The sequence below is a fragment of the Lathyrus oleraceus genome, chromosome 4 (genome assembly GCF_024323335.1).
Source record: "Lathyrus oleraceus cultivar Zhongwan6 chromosome 4, CAAS_Psat_ZW6_1.0, whole genome shotgun sequence".
Taxonomy (NCBI): Eukaryota; Viridiplantae; Streptophyta; class Magnoliopsida; order Fabales; family Fabaceae; genus Lathyrus; species Lathyrus oleraceus.
This window is the reverse complement of record NC_066582.1, coordinates 51,667,278-51,686,415: the sequence shown is the minus strand read 5'-3', so window position 1 is coordinate 51,686,415 and position 19,138 is coordinate 51,667,278. Positions and strand designations below refer to the sequence as shown.

The 19,138-nt window shown below is 34.8% G+C and overlaps 1 protein-coding gene across 1 annotated transcript; it reads left to right on the top strand.

The window, feature by feature from the left end:
- Positions 1-18,023: 18,023 nt before the first annotated feature.
- Positions 18,024-18,689, top strand: LOC127073215 (60S ribosomal protein L29-1). The gene is made up of 3 exons (XM_051014348.1): positions 18,024-18,182; positions 18,264-18,367; positions 18,471-18,689. Exons 2-3 carry the CDS (start codon positions 18,266-18,268, stop codon positions 18,552-18,554), a joined length of 186 nt encoding a protein of 61 aa, XP_050870305.1. The 5' UTR covers positions 18,024-18,182; positions 18,264-18,265; the 3' UTR covers positions 18,555-18,689.
- The last annotated feature ends 449 nt before the right edge of the window (positions 18,690-19,138 follow it).

Here is a 19,138-nt window from a genome sequence, read left to right as displayed (position 1 = left end):
TTGCTAGGCTCGAGTTCCCGACTCCTTAGTAACTTGTTGTTTGTTTCTTCTTATGTGTGTAGGAGATGGATGTAAGCCCAGCAATTGGCATTCCGTATCCTCTTGTGGTGTGCTTGGAGTCCGGTATAAGTCCATCAAGTGGCATCTGGTTTCCAGTGTGGGTTTGTTTGGTTCGGAAGCTGATGTAAGTCCAGCGATTGGCGTTCGGGTTCCTTGTTTGCCTTTTTGTGCGTGTGTTTGTTTCGGCGTGCGTGAGCCGAACTACGGTAGCTCTGATTCTCATTCCAGATGAGATACGTAGGCATAGGATGCGATGTCCTAGCGAGCCCTCTCCCCTCTTCTCCCACCTGTGTTGTCTTCAGTGTGTGCGTGTGATGTTTGTTTTAGCAACCCTTTTCTATCGTTTGAGCGTGGATCCCGTCGAGTACGACGGATGCGTAGGGGTGCTAATACCTTCCCCTCGCATAACCGACTCCCGATCCCATTCTCTTTGGTCGCGAGACCATGCTTTTCCCAGGTTTACTTCGAGCGTTTCCTTTCCCTTTTTGGGATAAATAACGCACGGTGGCGGCTCTGTGTTGTTTTGTTTTAGCCCGCCGGTTGTTTTTCACGGATGCGACACATACCATTAGGGTACCAAAATTGTTCCCACACAAATATAACATTGTTATCATCAAAACTCAAGGTATAAATGCATAACCAAATCTCGTTCTAACAAGTAAAACATTATTTGTTAGGAAATTGTTTCGTTTCTAATCTATATAAGTTATTTCAAACAAAAAAGGAAATTATTTGGGAGACAATCATATTTAACATTTATTATTCAAAACACTCCTCTTGGATGTTCATCAAGGACATGTCTCGTCAAAACCTTATTAGAAACAAGTCAGTGGAAAAAAAATCTAGTGAATAAAAAAGAGTACAATATCCTTTTAAGATAAATTCAATTCTCTCTCCCAGCTGAACGATCATTTCTTCAATGATTGTCATACCCAAAATTTTCCCTACATCCCTTTTCATTTTATCTGGTTTATTGCTACATTCATCTGTATACCCATTCCATATTCATTTATATCATTTATTTTCATTTTCATTTTCAAGTAAGCATAATTGATTTAAAGGTTGTTATTCATGATACAAGTGTTTGAATTATGACAAGTAACCTATCAAGATTTCATGATCTAGGGTTCTTCTAATGGCATACTTGGGAATCAAAACTATGAGATTATCTTACATTGACTTGAGATGCTCATCTCTTGGATCAAGTCTTTGTGGAACCTTAATCATGGGCATAGGTTTTGATCATCATGGACTACATCATGACATTGGAATTGATTATTGATTGCATGTTGACTTGGTTAAAGTCAACCACGAGAAATTGACTGGTTGACCAATCTCTTTATTGGTTTTTTCATACACTAATTCATTGGTTATTTGGTTTGGATTCAATATAAGGCATTATAGTTCAAAATTCATGCAAGACTCAAGATTCATGTTCAAATTCAACCAAGGTTCAAATTCAGTTCAAATATTCAAGCAATTTGAAAATGGCTTTTCTTAAAGCACAAGACATATATTGCCATTCAAATACCAATTTCATTACAAAAGGTCCAAAATCAAAATCACACAATTTTACATCATTTGACCTATACTTGACTTTTGATTAACTATTGACTTTTTGATCAAACACTTTACCAAAGTCAACTACTCCTAAACCTTAGTTTACTTTCTTACTCATCCTCAAGACACTTCATTACTTGTGCATTCAAGTCTCCAAGCCTCCAAAACTTCAAGTCTCTATATTTCTTGATGTTGCCCAAAATTTCTTCTTGATTCATATAACTCCATGCCAACCTTGATCCATGTCATGCCAAATGAATATGCTATGATGGATGAATATGCAGATGAAATAAGTCAGACAAAACTGCAAAAGGTCAGACACATTTTGGGGTACGACACATTCATAGTCTTTAGTGCAATTCAAATCAAAACAATATTTCCAAATTAAATATCAATCACAACCCATCAAACTTAATCTTTTCATATTAGGTAACATTAAAAAAGCTTTCACAAAGGACATATTATTTATGTTCTACCGCAATACAAACAACACTTAAGTCTCCCACGCGCGAGTATACTAGCAACGTTTAACTGCCAGAACGCGAACATTAACATTGTTCAATAAAAATAACCAACATATTTGTATTTTCTACCATAAACTACGAAACACTAATTTTATCATTTCACTATGAGAATACCTAGGCACATGATTTCGAAATCTTGGCGAGCACATTAATTAAAAACTTATTTTCCCCCTTTATTAATACCAATAGCAAGAAAGCTTTAGATAGTAACATCCATCCCTGCAAAGAACAATCAAAATGATTTCTGTCGAGTACACCAGATGTGAGGGATGCTCATACGCCCCTCGCATAACTGACTTCTCTACCCTTTTCTCCCCCTCTTATACTTTATTGATATTTTTCCTTTTCTTTGAAATAAATAAAATTCTATGACGACTCTGTTGTATCTTCGAGCAAGCGATGCGCTCAGATATTTTTTTGCAGTGCGACAACTGACAACTCTCTTTATTATTTGATGTGACAATCATTTTATTCATAGAACCTCTTAATAATAATTTTATTGTGCATATAATTTAATGTGTCTTAGTGAAATATTGCCCTTTGTCAACTTGTTTGCCTCTTTCTCATTAAATAAACTTATATATATATATATATATATATATATATATATATATATATATATATATAAAAGCCTATTAGTAATTTTTGGCGTCAAGATTGCGAGTATTTTTGTAACTTTTTTTCTATTTATTTATTATATTTGTTTGTTTTATTTTGGTATTAAAATTAAATAATTTTATATTTTCATTAATTTATTTATTTGATAATATTTTGTAACTTCCTTTTAATTTATTTAAGATATTTGCTTTTTTTTGTTATAAAAATTGGATAATTAATAAATTAAAATAACTTCCAAAATCATTTTAATGAGAAGTTATAATTCATCCACTTTCTTTTCAAATCAAGATATCTTCTCATCCCCATCACTTTATATATGGGAGATGAAATCAATTCTAAATTACTCTCCTATTCACAATGAAATTATTATTATTAATTCTATATTACCCCTCATGATACCATCATCATTTTCTTACACATGTTTTTCATTTATGAAAAATGACAATTTCTTTAATAATGAGGAGAAACAATATGACATGGAAGAAGATTTTGTACATGAAATTAAAGTATTTTTAAATTTTGTTGTTGAATTAATTTATTTTATAATCTATTACATTTTAAAACTTTTATGTTCTTGAATTATATTTTTGATATTAGGAATCAACATGCTATGGAGGAAATATTTCTACATGAAATTAAGGTTTTGTATTAGGAATCATCATGCTATAGAAGAAGAATTTCTGCATGAGATTAAGGTATGTTAACATTTTTGAATTTTACTACTTTATAAATTTACCATATTATTGATATTACATTTTAAAACTTTTATGTTGTTGAATTATATTTTCTGCATTAGGAATTAACATGATATGGAGGTGTATTAGGAATCAACATGCTATGGAGGAAGGATTTGAAATTTTTACAAAAATAACACACTATTTTAAGGAAATTCCCAAAATACCCCTGGTTTCAAAAAAAATCTCAAACTACCCCACTTTTAGGAGGAGTCGCCAATTGAATTGGAGACTCCTCTTAAAAATTGAATGGACGCGCCAATTGGATTGGCTAGAGCAGGTTCCCTAGCCAATCCAATTGGGGCTCCTGTGTAGGGCTTAAGAGGAGGCGCCAATTCAATTGGAGACTCCTCCTAAAATGTAATTTTTGTGTTATAAATAGATGTGTTGTGTGAGTAATTGTTCCACATCTCATACAATCATTTGGCAATCATGTTTAGTGTTCTTCGCCGATACGGTAAGGTGATTTATGCGAGAGACAAACCTCAGATGCTGATGCTGTTCTAGAACATCACTACGTTCGATCAACTGAAGAGGGAGCTGGTTCGTTGGTTATATGGGAAAATACGAGAAGGGGAAAAATTAGAAGTATTGAGAGACTTGACAGTATCTTTCGTTGGGTGTGAATGAAGACTGATAAGGATGCTAGGGAAATGATGTTCGGTCGAGACGACATCAATTTGATTGTTGTAATCAGTTAGAAATATTTCTGTTTTCAGATAGCTTATTTTGTACTGATTTTTATTGTGAACCTCGTTGTAACAAAAACTTAATGATATATAATGATTGAAGGTTACAGAAATACAATGTTACAAAAAGCTTAAGACCTAGATGATGCTTCTCGATTGGGACAGTTGTTCTTGTTGTGTCCTGGTTGACGACAGATACTACATAATCTTATCATTTTATTTGTGGAATCCATCTCTGTTCTGATACGTGTGTTGTTTGGCCTTCCTTTTTTCTTTCTACGCATCTCGTCATTGTGCCAAACAATATCACCTTCATATGGAGGCCAGTAATCCTCCATTGGTAGTACCAAGAAACTTTGATTATATACATTCATGACGGTGTCGACCTTGTACACATCAGATAAATTGCTGTAAGCATCTTGACGAGTATAAGCGCATGCTGCAATGACATGGGAGCAAGGTATGCGGAAGGCCTGGAATTTTCCACATTCGCACCAACTTTTGTTTAGTCTAATAGCGTAGACTAAATTTGGTCTCCTCTCGTTGTGGTTCATTGTTTCCTAGACGCTGAAATTTTGCCTATGACGGTCAAAGACTGTTACAGCGTGTGTGCTAGCTTTGATGTTATCCTCTTTCATGACATTCATGCAACACTCACTGAATACTTGCCCGAACATTAACACCGCACTCCATCTTTCACCTCTGGTTGCGAGCGTAGAAGCCAACCTATAATAGGTTGATCTTACCAAGGCGGTTATCGGCAGATTTCGAATTCCTTTGAATACCCCGTTCATGCATTCCACAGGGTTTGTTGTCATGTGGCCCCATCGACAACCTCCTTCAAATTCCCTTGTCCACTGCTCTACTGGTATGTTATTGAGCCATCTCCCTGCGTCTTCATTAGACAGTTTAATTTCATCATGATAATATTGAAATGATGGATGAGTTAGAGCATACCCAGCACTCACAATCTTCTTGCGAAGATTCTTATCTTTTATAGCTCGTATGAAGTTTTGTGCAATGTGTCTGATGCAATAGACATGGTTGTTGTAGGCACTCTCAATGGCAGCATGTCTATCAGAAATCAAACAGAGATTGGCTTATGGAGCCGCATGCGTTCTGAGATGTCGAAGAAAGAAACCCCATCCACCAGCCGTTTCACCTTCAACAAGAGCAAAGGCAATGGGAAAGACATTGTTGTTTCCGTCTTGTGCAACTGCCATGAGCAAAGTACCCTTGTATTTTCTGTATAACCAAGTGCCATCAATTTGAATAATAGGTTTGCAAAATGTGAAACCTTTGATGCACGGGTCAAATGCCCAAAAGAGACGGTGAAAGATTCTATTACCTGTAGCACAGGTTCTGTCTGGCATCATCGCTAGCAATGTCTCCATAATTGCCACAGTTCTTGGGACATATGTTTTTAGTGCCCATAAAAACCGTGGCAATTCCTTGTATGAATCCTCCCAGTTGCCGAAAACTTGTTCAACAACCTTTGTCCTCGCAATCCAGGCTTTCTTGTAAGATGGAGTATAATTATATGTTGTTCTGATATGAGATATAATTATACTCACCTTCACTGATGGGTCTTTATTAACCAACGGCAGAATGTCTTGACATATCAACGTTGCGCTTAGTTTACGGTGATCTTGTTCAACGTTAGTTGTAATGCAACTGTGAGGTGGGTCTATTGAAGCGATCTCCCAATAGTTGTTTTTCTTCTTGTAAGACGCAACCAAACGCAACTTACAAAGCATGTTACGACATTAGATAACATACCTTCTAGAATCAGTGTGTTTCATTGTAAAATCAGCAAAGTTGTTCATGTGGAATTTTTTGATAGCCATAACACATTCTTCTTTGGTACGAAACATGTCTCCCACCTTTAATTCGCCTTCTGATCTCGGATACGGATTATAGAAAACACTGTTGGATGTTTCATCGTCGCGCAGATCCATATTTGTCATATGTTGAGGCGGGTTGTAGACATGACTAGGAGGTACTGGTGGTGGTTGATCATCATTCATCGTCGTTGTTCAGCATGTGATCAACCTGTATCTCGGTCTCCTCTTCTTCTTCATCAACAACGTCCACTTCTGCTTCTGCTTCTGGGTTGATGTCATCTGACCATTGTGGATCAAATTCACCAGATTCATCCTGACTGGTTAGTTGAGACTGTTGAGATGGTATACATGGTTGAAGATTAATGTACAACTCAATACAGTTGCAGCCTGAATGTTCATGACTAACAAACATGTATTCAACATCTTCATCGTCTCGTACCTTAAGGGGGGAAATACTTGCATTCACCATTCTAAAAAAATATTGGATTTTGATATGTGATCTTTGACACAATACCCGATCCTATACAGGATTGTATTCTTTTTTTCAAATGCAAGAAGGTTGCCTTTCTCTTGATCGTGAGTCTAATGGTATCGGTGTTTCGAAAACAAAAACCATATAGCTCAGACTCGTATGTTTCACCGTTGTAGTAAACATTGACACTGTATAATGATGAAGATGACATTATGCAGATGAAAACTATTTTCTTACTGCAGATGAATGTGAGTAAAGTGTCTTGGATGTTGATAGTAAGACACTTAAATAGAGGAGTGAAGTGTCTCACATGCTAGCTAGTTCGAAGTGACGTGTCACACATGCAAGCTACTCCGAAGTGACGTGTCACACATGCAAGCTACTCCGAAATGATGTGTCAACCATGCAAGATACTAAGAAGTGACATGTTTAGCATGCAAGAGAGAGGACAGCCACGTGTCAGACATGCAGACACACACTCCAAATGAATTGGCGCCCTTACTCATTCCTTGCACATGGGAGCCAATTCAAGTGGAGACACCTTGTCAAAGCATGCATTCAAACCTCGAAACCAAGCAATCAGACCTATGTCTTGCATGCATATCCCTATGGAGGCGCTAATTTGAATGGCGACCCCTCTTAAAGGTTGTACATGGTCGCCAATTCAAGTGGAGACACCATGCAAGCACAACTTTTCATGCTCCCATCCATTTTCCTATAAATACATCCACTCCATCAACACTTCTTCCACACCATCACTCTCACTACTTCTTCTACAATACTTCTTCTACAATTTCATCTGCAACAACTTCTTGTAGTTTCATCTACACCAACCCCCCGACAAAATGTATATCCTCACAATGGGCGAATCACATAGAGGAACGGTTGCAAACATCGCAACATATGTAAGTTTTTTATTTTGTTAACTTTTTATCTTTCATCTTCACCAACCCCCTTTTATTTTAACATACCAACTTAGTCAAGTTTTTTGTTCTTTCTTTTATAGGATGTATCAAGGTTCCGAACTCGGGTCCACGAGTATGTCCATATGGACCCGATGATTCAACCTTATGTTGAACTCGCGGTTTTGGTCATATAAGCAAGATTTTGTCTTGGTCCATAGATAACAAATTCATTCTAGCTTTGTGCGAAAGATGGAGACCAGAGACACACACATTTTGGTTCCCAACCGGTGAGTGTACCGTGACGTTAGAAGACGTCTACATGCTTTTGGGACTACCCATTGAAGGTAAGGCTGTTAATGATAAAACCAACTATGCGAACTCAATTTGCATGGATCTCTTGGAGACTGATTTGTTAGATGATAACGCAAGAGGTCAAGGTATACTACTTTCACGCCTTAAGTCGTACTATAATAGTTTATACTTAGATGAGCATTCTACCGAAGATGCTCGAATAATAAAAACTAGGTGTTACATTATGCTGTTAATTGTCTCGTTTTTATTTCCCGAAGGTAGTGGTTCTAGCATGCATATTATGTATTTACCTTTACTTAGACATGTAGATAGAATAGGAAATTACAGTTGGGGATCTGCTTGTCTAGCCTATCTCTATAGCTCCTTGTGCAAAAACTCACACAAAGACACATCTACATTTTCTGGATGTGTTGTTTTGCTACAAGCATGGGTTTGGTCAAGACTACCGTCCCTAGCACCCGTCAACAACAACCCTTTCACATTTCCGTATGCACAAAAGTAAGTTGTTTAAATTGCTATATCTTTACTTACTTCTTTAAAGATTATTACCTCTAACTAATATTTTTTTACTTTTTCGTGTAGATGGTTTGCACGTGGTATGAGTTGCAACAGATGTCCAAGACATTGTATTACTCAGTATCGCAACCTGTTGGATCACCTTCGACCGACAGACGTAAGGAAAATAACTTAATTATTTCATTATATTTTGTTAAATTCTTCTACCTTGACTATAATCCAATCTTCTTTTACATTTCAGTTTATTTGGCGTCCATACCTTAATTTGGATCATGACCATCAAGTCAACGCTGAAGACGCGGTCGTATGGACTGCATGTACACCGATAATACGGTTCACAATTATGGAGATGCACAACAATGATTGTGCGAAGCTGCAGTTCGGTATGCCCCAAAATATCCCAGATCCCCCAGCTAGCCTAAGAGAATGGCATATGCGCAAAGTTAACGACCAATGGAACTTCAATCCATGGCAAAGCTTCGCAAGATCGGAGTGTCGCAAATGGAAGCACCGTCATGACCATGTGTTAACTGACGCAGTCATGCCAACTGAAGAAAAACCAAGTCGTACTTATATGGCTCGGTACAGATCGGTTGGTTTTCAGTTCATCGCCGAGGATATGTACTTGTACGACCCACGCCAGATGACTTACACACCTGACACCTCAACATCAAACCCCCAACAACAGTGTCAGACCAGATACACACAACCCCCTGTCCGTCAAACGTTCCGTTCAACCAACACACAAACATACAACCAAAACATTCCATACACTCAACCCCAATACCAAGAGCATACCCCATACCACCACCAACAAATTAACCATCAACCTGAGACTCAACATCGCTTCGCACCCACCCCATCACCCTACCAAAGTCGCCTAAGGCAGAACACCCAACGATCATTCAACACCAACCGCCCCTCCTCCTACCGTAGCCAAGAAGCCCAAACCTCACAAAACAAAAACATCCAACAACCATATCTCTACCAAACACCCCAACAACCTTTCCAACCTTTCCTCGACGCATCGTTCACACCCATGTATCCCTTCAACCGTCTCGGTCGCCCATCAATGAGTCAACCACATCCCAACTTCTCTGGCATGGGTCATGAGCTCAGCTACGACGATACACCATCGATGCATACTGAAGACTATGCCGACTTGTCTGACTACCTTAACAGACCTTCTCCTGTAGTTGGTAGTGACACTTCTGGCCCCTCAAATGCTCAAACATCGGTACCGAATCATCAATGTGGGTTAGGGCACGGGTTAGGGTAGCTAGAGGATGTGGGACCGGAGGTCGGTTAGGTGACCCCGGTCATCGCCATTAGGTTTCTTTGTGTAAACGACAAATTTTATTAATATCAATTGGTCATATATCAAATTTATCTATCACGTATACCATTTACAAAAAAAATGCATTTTACACTGAGGCTCCAATTGAATTGACGCCTCCTCTTAAGCCCTACACAGGGGCGCCAATTGGATTGGCTAGGGCACCTGCCCTAGCCAATCCAATTGGCGCCTCCATTCAATTTTTAAGAGGAGTCTCCAATTCAATTGGCGACTCCTCCTAAAAGTGAGGCAGTTTGAGATTTTTTTGAAACCAGGGATTTCTACGTGAAATTAAGGTTTTATATTAAGAATCATCATGCCATGGATGAAGAATTTCTTCATGAGATTAAGGTATGTGAACATTTTTGAATTTTACTACTTTATCAATTTACCATATTATTTATCTTTTCTTCTTCTATTATTATTTATATTCTTTTTATTAGGAACCAACATGCCATGAATTCCTTTAAGGATTTATACGGGAAACTAAGATATTTTTCAATTATTTTGCTAAACTCTTCTATTTTATCAAATTATTATATTGTTAAATTTTTTATCGTTTTTTATTCTCTAATATAAATGTGTGTTAGTTTACAGGTTTTTGATAATTTATAATTTTATTTAACTTTTTATAGTTAAATATGTTGTGTATTTATTTAATTAATTCGTAAGTGATAATACTTATATTAAATTAGAGACCTTGACAAATTTACCATTTTACTCATTTGTAAATGTATTAATATTGCAAATATCTATAGTTGTTTGTCTAATTATGAACTATGTATATATATTAATTGAATTTATAAAATAATTGAAAAGATATGAATTTCAATAATTGGAAACAAATATATGATAATATTGATATGTATATTGTGATTGACCAAGCTTTATCAATGGTCGAATATCACTATGTCATGTAAGACTGTTATAAAGAATAATAGAAGAAGAAGAAAGAAGAATAAAGAAGAAGGAAGAAGATGAGATATGAAAATACTGTTATATTTTGATAGATGTATTACATGTGGCAATGTATCCTTTATATACAACAATCTTATCTCCTAACTACCAATCATAATGGAGTAAACTAAACAAACTAATAACCAACTGTATTAGCCTAAACCATAATGATTAACATGATTAATCTCAACAACCCCTCTCAAGCTAAGCATGGTGAATATTGATCATGCCAAGCTTGTAAGTAAATTTGTTGAAGGTTGAAGTTGGTAATGCCTTGGTTAAAAAGTCAGTCAGCTGCTCATGAGTAGAGATAGGTAGAAGTCGAAGTAATCCTTGTTGAAGCTTCTCACGAACCAAATGACAATCAATTTTGAGATGCTTAGTTCGTTCATGGAATACCGGATTAGACGCAATATGCATTGCGCCTTGACTGTCACAATAAAGAACAGGAAGTTTGGTACACTTGATGTGCAGTTCCTTCATGAGAACAATCAACCAAAGCAGCTCACATGTGGCAAACGACAATGCTCTATACTCTGCTTCTGATGATGATATGGAAATGGTGTCCTGTTTCTTTGTACGCCACGATATAAGAGAGGTTCCAAGAAAGAAACAATATCCTGAAATGGATCTCCTTGAATCAATGCAGCCTGCCCAGTCAGAATCTGAGAAACCAAGTAACTGCAGCTCAACATTTCTTCGAAATATTATTCCTCTGCCAGGGTTGTTTTTCAAGTATCGAATAACTATGCATGCAGCATGATAGTGAGCCATTGTTGGATTGTGCAGAAATTGACTAAGTTGTTGTGTGGCATAAGTGATATCTGGGCGTGTGGTGTTAAGATACAACAGTCATCATATCAATCGTCTGTATGCTCCAATGTCTTCAAAGGCCTTGCCATTATCAACATGTAACTTGACAGATGAATCTGTAGGTGTGGGAGCTGGTTTGGATCCAAGCATGCTTGATTCCTGCAAAAGATCAAGAGAATACTTTCTTTGGGACAATGAAATTCCTGCCTGTGAATGAGCAACTTCGAGGCCAAGGAAATACTTGAGTATGCCCAAGTTTTTGATGCTGAAATTTTCATCCAGAATAAGCTTAATACGACCAAACTCAGGCATGGATGTTCCAGCTAGAATTATGTCATCCACATATACTAGAATGGCTGTAAAGTGATCATTAGTTTTCAAAGTGAAGAGAGAGTAATCAGAAGCAGACTGAGTGTAGCCTTGCTGCAGTAGTAAGGCTGTCAATTTTTCATACCATTTTCGACTGACTTGTTTCAGACCATATAAACTCTTTTGGAGTTTGCACACTTGGTTAGGCCTGTGACATGTAACACCTTCAGGTATGGTCATGTACACATCTTCCTGCAATTCCCCATGTAGAAAAGCATTGTTAACATCCAATTGATGTAAAAACCAGTTGTTGATGGTAGCAGTTGTAAGAAGGGTTCTGACAGTGGTAAGCTTTGCTACAGGTGAAAATGTGTCAAAAAAATCAAGCCCTTCAATTTGATTGTATCCCTTTGCAACCAGGCTGGCTTTATACCTTTCTATTGTGCCATCTGCTCTATGCTTCACTTTGAAAACCCATCTATTACCAATAGGTTTGACATGTAGTGGCAGATCAACTATGTTCCAAGTCCTATTCTTGTCTAGTGCATCTAATTCAGACTTCATAGCCTTGATCCAATGTTCAGACAAACATGCTTCTTTGTAGTTCTTTGGTTCATGTGTAAAAGTGATATTGGATGCAAAGACACGATGAGATGCAGATAAAAAATGCAGGGAATCATAATTTGAAATAGGATAGTTAGTTTTAGTTGTACCTGATGATGACTTGACTGCTGATACATCAGATGTATTGCACACATAATCTGAGAGATAATGAGGTGTTTGTTTAGCTCTAACAGGCCTGGATTGGATGTTGTCAATAACTGGTGCATCAGTAACAGGTTGAGTGTCATGGTTTTCATCAGCATTATCTAGAGGTTCAGGGTGCAGTGTGTCAATGGTTGTGTCAGGATAAGGCTCATGTTCCTCAGTTGTGGATTCAATGTTTTGTGTTGGAACATGTGTGGCAGGTTTATTGTGTGATGAGTCATTAGGATCTTTGTATGGGTGATAAGTCCAGTTAGTGGAATTCACATTTGAGTAAGGGAAAATATGTTCATGGTGTATAACATTTCTAGAGACCAAAATTGTATGACTGTTAATGTCATAGAGTATCACACCCTTCATACCATTTTTGTATCCTAAGAAAACATATTTTCGACCTCTTGGCTCTAATTTCGTTCTGTGCATATGCAGTGTGGATGCAAAAGCAAGAGATTCAAAAACTTTAAGACTGTACATATCAGGATGTGTATTGTGCAGTATGAAGTGAGGAGACATATTGTTTAAGACTTGTGTAGGAAGTTTGTTTATAATGAATGTGGCATGTAGGATAGCATATGACCATAATTCTTTTGGAAGTTTTGATTGAAAAAGGAGGGCTTTCCCAACATTTAGTAAATGTTGGTGTTTCCTCTCCACACGACCATTTTGTTGTGGAGATTCAACACAGCTGGTTTGGTGGATGATTCCCTTAGATGAAAATTTTTTAGGGATATTAAACTCAGGGCCATTATCTGTTCTAATGATTTTGACATGAAGACTATGTTGGTTTTCTATGAGGTTGACAAAATTAATGACATGCTGTCTAGCTTCAAATTTGGTTTTCATTAATGTTATCCATGTATATCTGCTACAATCATCAACAACAGTTAAAAAATAGGAATGGCCATGTAAAGATTGGACTGCAAGAGGTCCCCAAATATCAAAATGAACCAAATCATAAGGATGAACAACTCTATTATTACTAACAGTATAAGGGATTTTCCTTTGTCTAGCATATCTACAAACATCACAAACATCTTTTTGATTAACTTTGATAAAAGGAAATTGAGAATGTAGGTACAATAATCTATTTTGAGATAAGTGTCCTAATCTAAAATGCCATAAGGCTTTATCAGGTAGAATGACACTGGCTGCTAAAGCAGAGGTTAAAACAGGTGTGTGTGTGGCATGTGAATCATGATCTCTCAATGTTAGATAATACAATCCATCTTTCTGCTCAGCAAAACCAGTCATCTTCAGGGTGAGTTTATCCTGTATGACACATTGTGATTTAAGGAAATTGACAGTGTAATTAGAGGATTCACACAGCTTTGAAACAGATAATAAATTTAAAGAAAATTCAGGGAGTAAAAGCACATTATGCACAATGAAATCAGGAGAGAAATGAATTGTTCCAGAGTGATCAGCAACAAGACATTGTCCATTTGGTAATCTAACATTGATAGGGATAATTTTCTTATGTGAACGAAACCATTTGACAAAGCTACATATGTGATTAGTAGCTCCTGAATCAATGATCCAAGAGCTATTACTATTACTATGCATGCAATGATATGTGTTACCTGTTGATGGATGACCAACAACAACTTGGTTGGAAGAAGCATGTACTGAAGATTGTCTAAGATTAGATTTCTGAAGTAGATCCATTAGAGCACTGAATTGGCCTTGAGTCATAGGTGAATTGTCACTCTGAATGTCAACATTATGAGATGAATATCCATCATTATTTCCATTTGTTGCCACATTGTTAGCTGAAGTTTGAAATTGTTTCTGCATATGAGGTGGAACACCATGTTTCTTGAAGCAGTTTTCAACAGTATGGTTAGTCTTGCCACAGAATGTGCAAATGCGAACACCATGTTTGAAGGCATTGTTTCTTGTTCCAAACCTCTTGAAATCAGCAACATTGATTAATGTTTGGGCTTCATCATATGGAATAGGGAGCTGAAGTTGGCGCTCATGTTGAATCACCATGGAAAATATCTTGTTCATAGTTGGTAATGGATCCATCAACAAGATTTGGGACTTCACTACAGCAAACTGTTCATTTAAACCAGTCAAAAATCTGATGATCTGCAAGAGCTGGTGATGGGATCTTGCACTGCGCATAGCCTCACATGTACACTTTATGCGGCAGGTGCAGGTTGGTAAAGGTAGATATAGATCTAGCTCTTCCCAAAGGATTTTAAGATCAGAGAAAAAATCTGTAACTGATTTGGTTTCTTGCTTTAAGCTGTAAATTTCTTGTTGCAGCTCAGAGATTCGTATTAAATCGCCCTGGGAAAACCTTTCTTTCAAGTCATTCCATACATCCAGCGCATTTTCCATGAAAACAATGGACTGTGAAATTGAATCTGAAACAGAATTCATGATCCAAGAATGGACAAGCATGTTGCAGCGGTTCCAAGCACGCAGAGATGGATCAAAAGAATCTGATGGAATAGAGAGAGATCCATCAATGAACCCAATCTTCATTTTTCCACCAAGAGCTCTCTTCATGCTTCGAGCCCATGAGTGATAATTGGAACCGGTGAGTTTGGGAAGAACTGTTACAGAATCAGGGCCATCACTGGGATGAACGAAATACGACGAGGTTTGATCCAAAGCAGGGTCAGTTGATGAGGATGAAGCTCGAGAGAGAGCCATGAGAATCGAAAGAATTGAACAAGAGAGATGAAATGAGGTTGAGGAAAGAATTCAGTGAGGTAGTAGCGGAAAAAGGATCGGATTGGCTCTGATACCATATTGTGATTGACCAAGCTTTATCAATGGTGAAATATCACTATGCCATGTAAGACTGTTATAAAGAATAACAGAAGAAGAAGAAAGAAGAATAAAGAAGAAGGAAGAAGATGAGATATGAAAATACTGTTATATTTTGATAGATGTATTACATGTGGCAATGTATCATTTATATAAAGCAATCTTATCTCCTAACTATCAATCATAATGGAGTAAACTAAACAAACTAATAACCAACTGTATTAGCCTAAACCATAATGATTACCATGATTAATCTCAACAATGTACTTCAAAATCAACCATGTTATGGGTTTATGATCATCCAATAGCATCCAAAGCCATTTTTTCAAAAGAGGCAAATTAAAATTTCCATAATGCTTCACTCCCAAGCCTCCTTCTTCTTTACTTCTGCAAATCATTGCCAGGTCAACCAACAAACCTTCCTCTGATCATTCACCCCTCCCCACAGAAAATTTATTTGCAAATTTCTTTCAAAAACAACTTTAAGAGCCTTATGAAAAGAAAATTAATAGATTGGAATACCAGTCAGGACCGAGTTAATCATAACTATTCTCCCTTCCATGGAAATTTGCCTCCCTTCCAATAAGCGACTTTTCTCTTAAGTCTATTGTCTTTCTATTCTTTTATTATTATTTATGGAACTGATATATGAATTTTTGATATAAACATGGTAGTTTTATTTTTAATTTAAACAAAGGAAAAAGACGTTATACTTATTGCAAGTTTTACTTATTTTATAGAAAAATTAGTCACATTCATTTGACCTTTTATGATATTTGTATTACTTACAAATTTAAAATATCTTATTTTATCTGGAAATCAATTATTTAAAATTTAAAATATATTTACTTATTTAAATAAATAGTGTGAGAGATAGTGACATTCATATGAAAATAGGAATCAAATTATTTGTTTAAAAAATAATGTTTAACAATAAAAATCAAATTAAATTTGTTTTACTCATAAATTCTTTTATAATTTATTTTAGAATCTCCAAAAATAGTTTTTTATTCTATAATTATAATGATAATATTTAATTTACTATTTGTAAATTAAATATTAGTATATATAATTTTTTTATCTATACCTATAATGCGGACACTGTATTTTTCTTTTTTTTCTCTAATGTAAATTTGACTATTTTAAACTCTTTGATTTTTTAAATTTTTTTAAAATTATATTTAAAATTTTATTATTATTATTATGTATTATTAAGTTGTTGTTAACTTTTTTTCTTAAAGAATATAATCAATATAAAAAGTATCTAATATTAATATATTTTAAATTATTTTTTAAATATATTTTGTTATTAATAATAATCTAATAAAATATATCCATGCATCACGGACAAACGTACCAAAATTGAGGATATATATATATATATATATATATGTAATTTTCTATTATTTTATTTATTATTTTAATTATTTATTATTATTTATCCCATTAACTAATTTTTTTAATTAATAAAATATTATCTTTTTTCCACTAACTTCTATATTTGCTTAATTATTATGTTTATTTATTTAGTAAAAATAAACTTATTAAAAAATCATGGATTCTTCCACCTCCCTCTAAATTAATTTAGGTAATTAATTTAAATAAAATCAAATCATCTCATTTATTAAATTAAAATAATTAAAATATAAAATAAAACAAATCATTGACACTCTCCTCAATGAAACATGTCATTTTATTTAATTAATTTAAATAAAATAAAAAAAATAATGGTTCCTTCCATCTTGTAAGTAATTAGATTAAATGAAAAATAAATCGTGTCATTTTATTAAATTAAAATATAAAATAAAAACTATTATTTAATCATATATATTTTAGTGCGAATCATTTATTTTTATATTTATTTATTTATTTATTATAATCATTTATTCTTTTAATTAACTATGTTTTTCATTAATAAAATATTTTTTTTATAATTATTCTATTAACTAAATATTTTTTAATAAATCAAATATCATTTATTTTGATAATTATTCCGTTAACTAATTTTTTAACTCACTAACTCCAATAATTGGCATTGGTATTGAAATCGTTTTCAATCACAATCTCTCTCCCTCCATTCAATGTCACATTTTTTCTGTATTATGCAGCCACCTTTTCTCTTCGCTATGAAGTGTATATATAAACTATTAAATTGCATTTTTTCTCTATTATGCGGTATATATAAGCTATTAAATTTCCATCATTTTAAATATTCAATGTCACATTTGTCACATTTTCTCTCTATATTACGTTCCCACATTTTCTCTCTACAATTTACTTTGTTTCAATTTTGTTGTGTTAATTTTTTTACATTGTTATTGTAATTGGAAGCAATATCTAAATCACATTTTCATTATTGCATTCGCAGGTTATATTTGAATTACGATGGTATCTAAAAATATTTATATATGAATTTTATGGTTCTTTATTCCTCCTCATTTTCTCTATTTTAAATTATTTATTTTGTTAATTTTTTTGTATTATTATTGTAATTGCAGGCAATATCTAAATTAAGTGGTATCTAAAAATATTCATAGATGACATTTATGGTTCTTCTTTCTTCCTCGTCATTTTATCTATTTTAAATTATTTCTTTTGTTACAATATTGTTGTATTGGTTTTTCTTACATTATTATTGCAATTGCAAGTAATAAAAAATTAACTCATTAATTAATTAATTTGAATGGTTAAAACTAACCATTAAAAACTCCACCACTATGAAGAGTACTTTAGAATTATAATATAATATTTTAAAGGGAGTATGGAGCAAATAAACAGACGTAGAATTCCAATTTTTATTTTCGGAAAACTTGTTCGTTTTTTAGAAAGATGGGCTCACTTAATATCGATATTTGGGCTTTCATGTGACCCAAGCCCACTTTCACCTCAACCCGAAACACTCACTTCACAGTCACATATATAATGCTCCTTTTGTTCTTCTTCAGAAAACCCTAGTGCAAATCGATCATCTGAATCGTCGAATTAGGGTTTGTCTTGTTCGTCTTCTCCGAATTTCAATTTTCTAATCCTTTCTCCATTGTTTAATTCCCCCGTGTTTTCAATTTCAGAAATGGCTAAGTCGAAGAATCACACCGCTCACAACCAGTCTTACAAGGCCCACAAGAATGGCATCAAGAAGCCAAAGAGACATCGCCACACTTCCACCAAAGGGGTATTCATTCTCCTTTTTATTTCCTTTACCAATTTTGAAACAATCGATTTCTCGTTTTTCTGAATATGATTTTGATTAAATTTATTTTTGTTGATACCTGTAGATGGATCCCAAGTTTTTGAGGAATCAGAGGTATGCAAGGAAGCATAACAAGAAAAATGGGGAAATTGCTTCTGATGCAGAGTAAACTGTCAATCGGCTTTTTTTTGTAATTTTGTCTAAGACTTTCTCTCTGAGATCTGTATGTTATGTCAAATCTAGACTCTGATATTGTTTTGAAGGTTTTTTAATTTAGAGAAATTGCACTACTCTGTTAGCATTTTGTTACTGGCTGTTGAAGTTTTATTCCTGAATTTTTATTTTTACTTGTTTTAAGTAACTTCTACGGTGATCACCTGCAATCCCATAATTTAGATTTTTTGAATTCGGAAGGTTAACTGAATCTAGTTCAGCCCTTTTGCCTCATTCTTCTAATTATGGTAACTGTACAATGCTTGTAGCAGTAGAAAAATTTAGTTAATCAGAATCTAAGACTTGGTCATTCCATTTGCACCCCCTTGGTATGGATATGACTGTTCAACACTGAGGTAGATTTATGACTAAAACTTTTATAATATCACTATAATTGGTTGACTTTTTATATGGATGAGAAAAGTTCTGTTCAACAGTTTATTTGTAGTATTAGGGTTAAATTTCCTGCCCAAAGGTTCAGAGTTATCTCCTTGTGGATTTTTAGTCAATGGGTATATACAGCCAACTAGACTCTGATAT

What these genes read in the sequence shown, in the direction of transcription:
- LOC127073215 (XM_051014348.1), top strand. Translation starts at nt 18,266, where the DNA reads ATGGCTAAGTCGAAGAATCACACCGCTCACAACCAGTCTTACAAGGCC. An exon ending in GCCACACTTCCACCAAAGGG is followed by an intron (nt 18,368 to 18,470) that starts GTATTCATTCTC and finishes TGATACCTGTAG; the next exon opens with ATGGATCCCAAGTTTTTGAG.